This window comes from Aplysia californica, unplaced genomic scaffold (assembly GCF_000002075.1).
Source record: "Aplysia californica isolate F4 #8 unplaced genomic scaffold, AplCal3.0 scaffold00028, whole genome shotgun sequence".
Taxonomy (NCBI): Eukaryota; Metazoa; Mollusca; class Gastropoda; order Aplysiida; family Aplysiidae; genus Aplysia; species Aplysia californica.
This window is the reverse complement of record NW_004797298.1, coordinates 2,106,776-2,118,434: the sequence shown is the minus strand read 5'-3', so window position 1 is coordinate 2,118,434 and position 11,659 is coordinate 2,106,776. Positions and strand designations below refer to the sequence as shown.

At 38.4% G+C, this 11,659-nt stretch overlaps 1 protein-coding gene and 1 long non-coding RNA gene across 2 annotated transcripts; both read right to left on the bottom strand.

Moving 5' to 3' along the window:
* Nucleotides 1–1,918: 1,918 nt before the first annotated feature.
* LOC118479047 lies at nucleotides 1,919–4,538 on the bottom strand. The gene is made up of 3 exons (XR_004859440.1): nucleotides 4,372–4,538; nucleotides 3,446–3,572; nucleotides 1,919–2,144 (listed from the first exon to the last, which is right to left on the bottom strand). It is a non-coding gene; the product is annotated as an uncharacterized LOC118479047 (long non-coding RNA).
* A 931-nt stretch (nucleotides 4,539–5,469) lies between these two features.
* LOC101859839 lies at nucleotides 5,470–9,658 on the bottom strand. The gene is made up of 5 exons (XM_035973621.1): nucleotides 9,638–9,658; nucleotides 8,831–8,938; nucleotides 8,100–8,251; nucleotides 6,708–6,778; nucleotides 5,470–5,627 (listed from the first exon to the last, which is right to left on the bottom strand). The coding sequence occupies exons 1-5, from the start codon at nucleotides 9,656–9,658 to the stop codon at nucleotides 5,512–5,514; spliced, it is 468 nt and encodes a 155-aa protein (XP_035829514.1). The 3' UTR covers nucleotides 5,470–5,511.
* Between the last annotated feature and the right edge of the window lie 2,001 nt (nucleotides 9,659–11,659).

The following is an 11,659-nucleotide window of genomic DNA, read 5'->3' as shown; positions in this document are numbered from 1 at the left end:
AAGAGATTGTGGGGAAAGTTCAGATTGAGCTAGAAAAAATTTGCGATGAGCTAGAAAATACTGGGAACGAGCTGGAAAATATTAGGGATTACCTAGTAGATAAGCTAGAAAACACTGGGGATGAGCTCGAAAATAATAGGGACAATCTAGAAAATAGTGGGGATAAGCTAAAAATTAGTGGGGAATATTCGGAATGAGCTAAAAAATATTAGGAATGAGCTACAAAATACTGGGGACGAGCTGAAAAATATAAAGGATGAACTAGAAAGTACTGGGAATGAGCTAAAAAAACACTGGGGATGGGCTAAAGAAAAAAAAAAAGAAGAATATTTTAGAAAATACTGGGGATGAGCTAGAAAATATTACGAATGAGCTAGAAACTATTGGGGATTAGCTAGAAATAATATGGTTAATCTAGAAAATACTGGGGATGAGCTAAAAAATAATAGCGGAAATTCTGGATGAGCTGAACAATATTAGGGATGACCTAAAAAAAATATACTGGGGATAAGCTAAAAATTATATGGGATGAGCAAGAAAAAAATAGGAATCATCTAGAAAATACTCAGGATGAGCTAAAAAATAGTGGGGAATATTCAGAATGAGCTAGAAAATATTAGGGATGAGTTATAAAACACAGTAGAACACGGCTATAGCTGGACTTTTGGTTCCAGAAGAAAAATTCTGCTGTAAGCGAGCTCCTGCTATAGGAATGCAAAGGGGAAATTACCGAAAATTTTCTTTAAAATAGACATGATTACATCCCTTCCATATCAATAAAATTTGCGCTTTAGATAAGTCTTCCTTTTCTTGTCAACTGTTGATTATCTCGGCCTTTCATTCGAGTGAAAAGCATTGCCTTTTGTCTTTGTTGGAAGCCATCTTTTCCTCAGTTTGTTGTTTGTGCTGTCTATCATACCAGTAGGCCTACTGTAGAACTGGTGAAGTGTATGCGTGCGTATGCTTGAGCATCAACAATCGCAATTCAATGAATCGGGAATCACACACTACACGCTCTCCTCTTCTTTTACTTTTTGGCCTAGCCTAGGGCTAGGGATATTACAGATCTACATCACGTTTGGAGTGGTTCACGCCAATGCGTCTCTCCGCATCATTTCTCTCTATGCCTACCGCCTGCCACACCTCACTCATCACTGGGCTAGTCAATCACAATGCCGACAGCCTGTTTGGAGCCCACCTACACCCCCCCAGACACCCACCTCTAACCCCCCCCCCCCAAGCTACTGCTCGCTCGATCTCTCCCGCTCTAGACGCTCAGAGACGTAGTATAAGAATGTATAGCTCCCGCTGTATCCGAATGAGCTAGAAACTACTGGGGACAAGCTAGAAAATACTGGGGATGAGCTAGAAAACACTGGGAATGAGCTAGAAAACACTGGGAATGAGCTAGAAAACACTGGGGACGAGCTAGAAAATAATAAGAATATTCTAGAAAATACTGGGGATGAGTTAGAAAATATTACGAACGAGGTAGAAATAATATGGATAATCTAGAAAATACTGGGGATGAGCTGAAAAATAGTGGGGAATATTCTGGATGAGCTAGACAATATTAGAGATGAGCTAGAAAATACTGGGAATAAGCTAGAAAATACTGGGGATGAGCTAAAAAATATTAGGGGTGAGCTAGAAATTACTGGAGATGAGCTGGAAAATATTAGGGATGAACTAGAAATAATATGGATAATCTAGAAAATACTGGGGACGAGCTAAAAATTAATGGGGAATATTCTGGATGAGCTAGAAAATATTAGGGATGACCTAGAAAATACTGGGGATAAGATACAAATTATTAGGGATGAGCTAAAAAATACTGGGAATGAGCTAGAAAATACTGGGGATGGGCTAGAAAATATAGAAAATAATAGGGATCCCAAAAATTTTTTTTTTAAAATGAGCTAAAAAATAGTGGGGAACATTGGGGATGAGCTAGACATGAAGGTTTTTTCTGATCCACTCAGTTCTCCATATCTCTTTGTCTGCTTCATCTTTTGTCTGGTCAAATCTACCGACAGATCCTGTTGATGACCATCTCTGATGTCCCCTTCAACATGGCAGCGTCTTGAAGGTTCTCGGGACAGATAGTTGAACATTTCTGTCAGGTTCTGATGTTCTGAAGACATCTGTCAGTGGAAAGAAAGAAAGAGAAAATGTTTTTGTACGGATTACAACAACCGGTCATCACGTCGTACATAAAATAACACCAGTAAAATAAAAACTTTTGATTCTTTATGAAGTGATACAGGACTTAGGCTTCAGATTTCCAAGAACTACAACATTTATAGATCCATGTGACAAGGGCTATAAGTATAACTCAAGGACAGTACAACTAAACCTGATTTAAAAAAAAAAAATTTTGTAAAGAGTTTTACGGCGCTCGCAACTGCATAGGTCATATGAGCGCGCGGCACACACCTAATATTTTCAGTTGGTAGGAAATTTTGAATTTTGCCCGGGTGGCGGCCGAAGCCTACTCTTATCGATTTTAGACCACCAAGGGATCTTTAACGTGTGCAACTTGCACACGGGCCCTCCGAGATTTTTCGCCCTTGTCCGAGAAGACTAGGTGTAGATCATTCCTACCAGAAGATCAGGGGTGTGGCAGAAAGACAGCAGTAAGGAGGAGCCAAGGAGTAGCAGTAGAAAGGCTGCAGAAAGAGTCAGGAGCCCAGAGGAGGGGGCAAAGGAGGTGAGGGGGTGAGGACAGAAAGTGGAAATGAAAGCAGACAACAGAACATTGCTAGAGAGCAGGAAAGGAGGTGAAAGGAGACAATTTTAGAGAAGAAAATTTTTTGGTCGCTACCCGGATTCGAACCCGGAACCTTTGAATGAGAGGCCAACACCTTAACCTCTAGGCCACGAGAGCCCCCTACTAAACCTGAAAGCCTGACTGGCACACTGAATATTTGTTACCAGATAATTAAAACTAGAAGTAACTCATTGCTCCAAGGATTAAAAATGGGTAAAGAATTTATTCAAAAAATTTCAACAGCCCCTAGATACCATAAGATCTTACTGATGTCATATACAAATGGCAACATTATCATCCAGAATTTGTTTCTTGTTAAATAAAAAAACCCAAGAACAAATTGTAATCTCTACAAATGCATAAAGTGGTGAATTTACAAGAGCATGGATTACCGGAGAAATCACAGAGTACAGTGGAAATTGTCCAAGACAGCCACCCATTATTGAGGAGAAAAGTGATTGTTTTAGACAGGTGGTTGTCTTGGGCAGGTGTTATTATAATTCAGGAAAACACAAAGGGGAAGTGGGAAGTGGCCGTTTGTACAGGTGATTGTCTTAGACAGGTGGCCATTAAGGCAGGTACAACTATAGTTGTCATTTGAAACCTGCAAATTCACACAAGAAATGTACACCAATGATATTTTCAAATCAATGACATTTTTTTTTACATTCTCACCAAACACAATTTTCTTCTCACACACAGTTAGAGAGGAACGGTCAGTGAGATACTGACTCCATATTGGCACTGGCTTGACCGGCCTCAGACCACAGGGATTGTCTCTCACATATGGCAGGGAACACAGCTGGGGATGACAAATGATAATCCTCTTCTTTTCTTTCTTTCTCTCAACAAATTCACATCTGGGTAATTTTTTATTTAACCTATACTATAAACAAATATGAAAATGAAAATAATACAAATAATAATAAGAATAATAATGATAATAATAGTAATAACAATAATAATAGTAGTAATAAGGATTCTGATCATGACAATCATAATAATAATAATAATTACAATACTACTAATAATAATACAAATGTTACTACTAATAATAATACAAATGTTACTACTAATAATACTAATTATTAAATTAATAATATTAATACTAATTACAATACTAGTAATAATAATACAGTCAAAACCTGTGTAAGACGGCCACCTACTGTCAAGGAGAAAAGTGGCCGTATAAGACAAGTGGCCGGTGCACAATTTATGAAAAAACGAAATGGAGTCACTAAGGTGTTATTGCTTAGTATGATAGGGGTTGTGTGTTAAAATATGGTGGCCGCGGCTGCGTTGAACAGGTGCCTGTCTTACACAGTTAAATTACATAGAAAAAAATATGGAAAGTGGCCGTTTGTACAGGTGGTCGTCTTATAGAGGTGGCCGTCAGGGCAGGTTTGATTGTATACACTATAATATCGAAAGGTCCAACACAGAAAAAGAAGGAGGGGAGATAAAGACGATATATGTTTGATAGGAAAGAAGAAGCAAACCACACCAGAGCACCCGCCAACCATACACTAAAAATAACAATAACCATAACAATATTAATAATAATTATACTACAAATAATAACACTAATTACAATAATATACCCTATAACACGAAGAGGTCCAACACAGAAGATCCGATTATGCATCCGTCGAACTGTGCACGCAGTCCCGATTTTCTTCTTCTTCTTGGTCTTTGTAAGATATTCCTGGAACTACGGATACATCGAACTATCGAGGCCGGTCCTGACGAATTCGAGCTATCCGTGTTATACTGTAATAATAATAATAATAATAATAATAACAATAACAATAAAAACCGTGTATCCGTCCATGTTTGACGATGATCAGTGCATCTGCAGAAGGAATGTCCTTCATGTCATAACGGCACTGTTACAATCTTACAATCTTTCCTTCCATGACTGGATTGCTAAAGATTTACATTTCTATTGTAAGAATTTGTTGGGAAAAAGTAAAAAACATTTTTTTCAAAAGAGAACCCTGTATTATTAGCCGTTCTTTGGAGGCATACACAGGATCGTTAAAATAAATGACTTACAGCAGCCTTGCCTACAAACTGCTCATTTTGTGACAGCGACACCACCCTGCCCCCATATTTCGATGAAAGCTTCTTGATTACATCTCCCAGATGTCTAGACGTCTCCATGCGAGTCTCAAAAATTACTCACCCCGTCTGCAGAATTGCGTTTCTTAGGTGAATGGTTGAGTGTAGTGTTGAGGAATATGTGTAAACTTTTCAATGTTTTAGGTGTATGCTGTAAATCCCCTATTTTTATTAACCCGCTTTAGGCTTACATCAAAGAAAACATGCCCAGTAGGTGTTAAAAAAGCCGTTTCCGCAGTGATGCTTCATCAAAAATTATTTTTAAAAACAAACCATAAAATCAAGTGTAGCTTTTTTTACACAAATGCTGTCACAATGATAGGTCTCAAATGCCTCGCCTTAACCTGAATGATTAATGGAAAAAAAGGCAGAGGCCAAGACCAACATGCTGAAAAAATCTTAATTTCCTAGGTAATTGTCTAAAAATGTATCCCTCTCAACCTGGGTTGGTCCTGACAACCTGACTGACCTAAAAAGTGCTGATGGGGGCGTAAAACATTTACAATCATTACAATCAATCATTTTGTCAGAGAGAAACGTCGACTTGTCCACAAGACAAAACCTGGACTTACTGTTTGCTGTCCACTGTGTTATCCAGCCAGCCGATTGCGCCACAGAGCTTAGACCTTGCCCGGATCCGAACCGTCAAGATGTCGTTTGTCTGTGAAAGCTCCATATTCTATGGTCAGGGAGGGTGAAACTTCTATGGCACTCAGGTACAGACGACTGTTGGGATCTGAAAAAAATGAAAAAGAAACAAATACATAGAAACATTTATTCTAAATAATGTAATTGGAAGGATCTTGAAAAAGCTGAAGATAAGAACAGAGGCAGATTAATAGATTTAATTAGATCACAAAGCTCACTTATTTTGGCTCACAAAAACACAGAAGCTCTGGATAAAATTGTTATTCAAAGTAAGGTATCAGATAACAGTGGATGGGGAAGACGGGAACAGCTAGAGCATCAAGGACTTGATTGGTGCAAACATCAGCCCAGCAGAAAGAGAAACAAATAGTGGTGACAAAGGGAAACCAAGGGGGAAATGGGAAAATCACTTTCTGAGGCAAGGAGCATTTTCTGAATCTGTAGCTTTCCACTCTGTCCAATTTTCACTTTCTTTAAGCACCATCTGTTCTTTGTTTTCCGAAATCTTCAAGATAACAACCTTACGAAAGGCAAAATTGAAGAAAAAAAAACTGACATAAAAATGTCTAATTTATTGAGTGAGAAACTAAATATAAGTTATCTAAATTAATATTTCAAAACAGTATTTTGATAAAATCTTTAAGATTTTGAAGGAATGATAACGAACACTGATTGGCATTGTTTTTCTCAATTTTTTTTAGCATTGGTTGGCTATTTATCCTTTTTTTGCCTGGCGCTCGGTATTGAACAGGGTGGCATATCCTTGGTTTCTAAGGCCACCAAATGTATGTCAAAAATAATTGTGGAACGCTACCAAACATCGTGTATACAGAGAACTTTTGACGCTACCAGCTAAAACAAGTTCACAAGTTGGCCTGATAGAATAGATAGAATCTGCGGCAAAGAACAGACACATGAGACCACAGACGTCGGTAATGTATGGAATGAGTCAACATAGGTGTAGAGGGAGATGATAAAGAAAGGTCGACCACTGGACCACTGTGTTGAAGGGCGGCCAGGACAAGAACATTGTGTGAGTGGTCACAGATGAGAATATGGACACAACATATTAAAAGGACATAAACAAATATGATCTCAATCCTGGTTGAAATAATTTTATGGATTGCCACCCTTTAACCTTTCCTTAACAGCACAAAAAGAAATTTACCTTCCTTACCACGCCTGTTGTGCAAGTTTTCAGAAACACCCTCACCTCCAGTGGCTGGGCCAGCAGGAATTCTGTTTCAACAAAGAATAAAAATTGCAAAAAGAAGGATGATTTAAAGGACACACACATTGCAGTCACAAGCCACAACTCTCCTTTATGTATTCAATAAATTCACAGTCAGCAGCTAGCTATGGTAATAGACACAACTACAATCTATCCATTGTCTTTGTTCTCATTAATCGATATATATTATTTTTACTCTTTTTCTTCCACTTGTACCGGTGGGTGTCGCAGGGAGACACAGGCGTCTGTCTGCAGCAAGGCGAGTGGCCTGTAAGAGGGACATCCCATGAGCTCTGAGGGTGTCTGCCACAGATTCACTCCATCGTCGCCTTGGTCCTCCTCTGGCTCTCCATCCAGAATATTTAATGTTGTATGTCCTCAGAGCTGGATGGTTGGTTTGAGGGCATCCACGTGAGGTGTCCGAACCACTTTACCTTTTGTTTTTCAATGTGTGGTAGGACTGGTGTTGCTCCTACGGTGTCCCCCCTTATGAATTCCTTTTTCATTTTGTCTCTTCTTGTTTTGTTGACCGCTCTTCTTAAGCATTTCATCTCACATGTGACCAGTTTCCTCTCTAGCGCTTTTGTTAGGGACCATGTCTGGCACTGATTGATATATATATATACACATAAAACACACACTATGATTAAGTACACACACACAAACATGCACTAAACAAGAACAAAGCCATGTTCTCATTATTTGCTTTACACACAAACACATACACTATGATTAAGTACATGTACACAAACACACACTAAACAAGCACATGGTTTACTTTGGAATGTTCAAGTTAGAAAAAGTTGATGTTTTACGTAGAAAGCTTCTCTCCATAGCAACAGCCAGTTGCTCCACCGGTGTGAGGGACCAGTTTTGGTGCTCTTTCAAGCCACTTTCAGCACAGGTAGAAAGTACAGATGGAAACAGCTGGGGACAGAATGTAATTTCCTCACATCAGAAATGATCAAAAGTATGCTCCTAATTTTATTACTTTTATGTATTCAATTAATTCACAGTCAACAGCTAGCTATGGTAACAGACACAACTACAATCTATCTATGGTTTTTGTTTTCATTAGGCCTATTATTTCAATTACAAACAAACACACACATACAATTCATACACACACACACACACTTATATGATAAAATACACACACACACAAACGCACGCTAAACAAGAACGAGACCATGTTTTCAGTATTTGCTTTACACATATACAGACATAACACAAACACACTATGATAAAGTACACACACACAAAAACACACGAATGCATACACACTATCATTAAGTACACACACTAAACAAGAACAAGACCATGGTTTACTTTGGAATGTTCAAGTCAGAAAAAGTTGAAGTTTTACGTAGAAAGCTTCTCTCCATAGCAACAGCCAGTTGCTCCACCAGTGTGAGGGACCAGTTTTGGTGCTCTTTCAAGAAGCCACTTTCAGCACAGGTAGAAAGTACAGATGGAAACAGCTGGTGGCGGAGAATGCAATTATTTCCTCACATCAAAAATAATCAAAAGTATGTTCCTACTTTTAACAGTTTTATAGAGGCATCTGCCTGGAGTCAACTTTCTCAAAGAGCCAAGGCATGATTCTATTTCAAATATTATGCCCTGTATTGAATTGTATGTTACACCAACCATATCAATCTATTATCACAGCAAAAACATGTAAATAAACAAACACCAACCATGTGGCAATGACAGGAAGACAGGTTTACAAGGAGCCTAGTATTCCCCCTGATAGATCACACCTATAACATCTTACGTAGATAATAAATTAAAACGTCCCTCGCCATCAGCATAACAGCTTATAAAATAGCTTTCTGTACTTTGTCATTCGTAATGATGAGACTGGTATCTGGTTTAGAGAGGTTGCTTCAACTGAAGAAAAAAAATTAGAGATATTATTTTACTTTGGTTTACCGCCAATATCGGAATAACCGTGTTTGGTTTCAGCAGACACTTTTTACTGTAGTTTGTCTTCTTTTCCCTCAATGTCTCGCTAAAGTCTGTTGTTTCAGTAAAAATTCTGTTCCGCAGTTCCTCACCCTCCTCCAGTTTCTGGTTGACCTTTGCTCTCTCCTCGTGTCCAGGAGATAGACCAGGTCTCTGTCACTGAGACACACACGCTTGTCTTGTGAGCAAATATCTCCCCACTGTAATGAAACCATAAAAACAATGTCATAAAGATAAACATTAGGTAACCATCATCGGGTTTGTTTTTTTCATAAATCTAGATTTAGAATCTATTTCAATATATGTAACACACTTTAATCTAGCATCATTATTGCAATAGAGAGATAGATCTAGATCTAGATCTAGAATCTAGTAACGGGTGTCTAGAAAAGAAGGCCAATATTAAAAGGCTGTTTAACTTGCTCATCTTTCGACTAATCTAGATGTAGATATTAGATCTAAATCTAGCAGACTAGATCTAGACTCTAGATCTAGATCTATATCTAGATTAGATCTAATTGTCAATCTTACTGATGAATACCAAAATAATAGTTTGGCATAGAATCTAGTTCTAGAATCTAGGTTCTAGATTAGATCTGCTTACGGTCATTCAGAAGACACAATTTTACAGGCGGGAACTAAGTTGTTTTTTTTGCCGGCTATTGAACAGAAATGGTAATTAACTCCCTTTGCCCTTTGAGGCACCAACAACGTCATCGTTCTCTGTGTAGGTTGAAGACACCAGCGTACCACTTCCGGTTCACTTTGAAATACAAAAGCTGGATTTGTTTGTATCGTTTCGCTAAAAGCACGTGGGTTAACAAAGCAGTAATTATCACTCCTAAAATATTATTTTAGAGAATGAATGACTTGTTAATTTGTTTTGCAGTAGGAATTACCTTCTCCTGTCTGTACAACATAATATGTTTTTTTTAGGGAATATAATTTTTTTCGTGCGTTTTCCGGCACGAGCAAAGAGGTTATATTAATTAGTACTAGAGTTCGAGTAAGTGATGTCAATGTCACCCATGTCACCCATTTAAACGAACGGGTGCCCACTCTAATACACAGAAACTCAATGGCATGACAAGCGCGGTTCAACAGACGGATTAGTAGCCTACTTTTCGAGACAGAATGGTGGTACTTAGAATACTAGAGCTAGTGGGAAGTAGGATTGAGGTTCAGAATGATTATACATGTAAATGAGGGCACGCTAGCCATGCCTTTGAGAGTAATAAAGTCCCCTCCCCAACCCCCCTGTATGACGTCACGTGATGAACTCTAATATTAGGCTATATAACCTCTCTGGGCAGTAGACGAAGGGAAGATAACCCTAAAAACTCAACCCCCTTCAGTAATTTTCACGGTTATCTCACTTTGACCGTATCTTGAGTATTATTTCAGACATCATTAATTTTTCTCACACAAAATAGTTTTGATGTGTCAGATGGATCGAGAGCTAACCTTTCTGAGAAATTTGATACCAAAATCACCAATGTTTCTTAAATTTTCAGCCAGTTACAGTTGTTCAAAGTTCGGTAATATTTGTCGTGAGGGATCTTAGATCTCTATTTTTTGTTGACAAGTGAAAATAAGCCAGGCTGTGTTTGGTACCTCCTCAGTGCTGCTGATCCAGAGGAAGATGTTTTGATTTGGAAGATCTAGATTCTAGATCTAGATCTAGAGGCACTCCTGTACAATTGCAGTCCCGTTTGTTTACATGATGGCCCTTGTGGGAGTGAATTTAGAAATTTAGAAGATCTAGAATCTAGATCTAATCTAGATATAGATCTAGATCTAGGATCTAGTCTAGCGATAGTCTATCCAGAATCTAGACATAGAGATCTCTAGATTCTAGATAAGCCTAGCCAAGGTAATATAGATCTATATATCTAGATCTAGATCTAGATCAAGATTTTTCGGTACTAGATTTACTACTACTAGATCTAGATCTAGATCTAGATTCTACATCTATTTGTTTGCCTATTTCGTTATCAATACCCTAACATTCTCTCTCTCTATCTCTTTCTCCCTCTCTCTCTCTCCGGCCGACCCACACCACACCTTAACCCGAACCCTAACATGAACCCTTACCCTAACCCAAACCGTAACCCTAACCCTAGGTCTAACCCTTACCCCTAACCCTAACTCTTGTATAGTTTGCTCAGTGGACCTTGTCATGGTAAGTGCCAGCCCTCTGCGGAACTCCCTGAAAATGTCGTTTTCTGGAATACAGAGTAAAAAAACCCATTAGATGTAGATGGCACAGTCATCTAGGCATTAATTTCGATAAAACTTCGAACAAATAAAATTCTGGTGCTGTCGTGGTCTTGTCGAGGCTACTGTGTTCTCCTCTCTTTCAATTGTCCCACATTCGAAACCTGACAGCGACAGAAATTTAAAGTTTTCTTTTCTAAAATTTTCTCCTTTCCCCTCTCTAACCATGATTTGTCGTCTGATTTCGTCTTCATTTTTTACCCCTATACCCCTTTTCCCCCCCTTTGTTTGCCCCCTTCACTGGGCTCCTGACTCTTTGTGTTGCTTTTCTACTACTACTTAATTCTTCGCTCCTTCCTACTGCTGTCTTTCAGCCTGATCTTATGTCTTATGGTAGGTAAGATCTAACTCACATTTGTCTTGGATAAGGGCGAAAAATCTCGAAGGTCCCGTGTTTAAGCTACACACATTAAAGATCCCTTGACAGTCCAAAATCGATAAGAGTAGGCTTCGGCCACCGCCTGGGCAGAATTCAAAATTATTAATAACCTATCAAACTGAAAATGTTTAATGTAAGGACATCAAATTTGTAAATATAATATATGTATAGGAAGAAAATCAATCATGGTTTTTCATATCTGTAATGTACCCATGGTTGAATTTTTTTTATTTTAAAAAAAGTTTTGTTGAAACCAGTCGAAAGA

Coding starts and splice junctions, on each gene's coding strand:
- LOC101859839 (XM_035973621.1), bottom strand. CDS start 9,658: ATGTTGTACAGACAGGAGAAG. Junction 8,252..8,830: donor CAACCAGAAACTGGAGGAGG/GTGAGGAACTGC, acceptor CTCCGCCACCAG/CTGTTTCCATCTGTACTTTC. Junction 6,779..8,099: donor TCTGACTTGAACATTCCAAA/GTAAACCATGGT, acceptor TTGTTGAAACAG/AATTCCTGCTGGCCCAGCCA.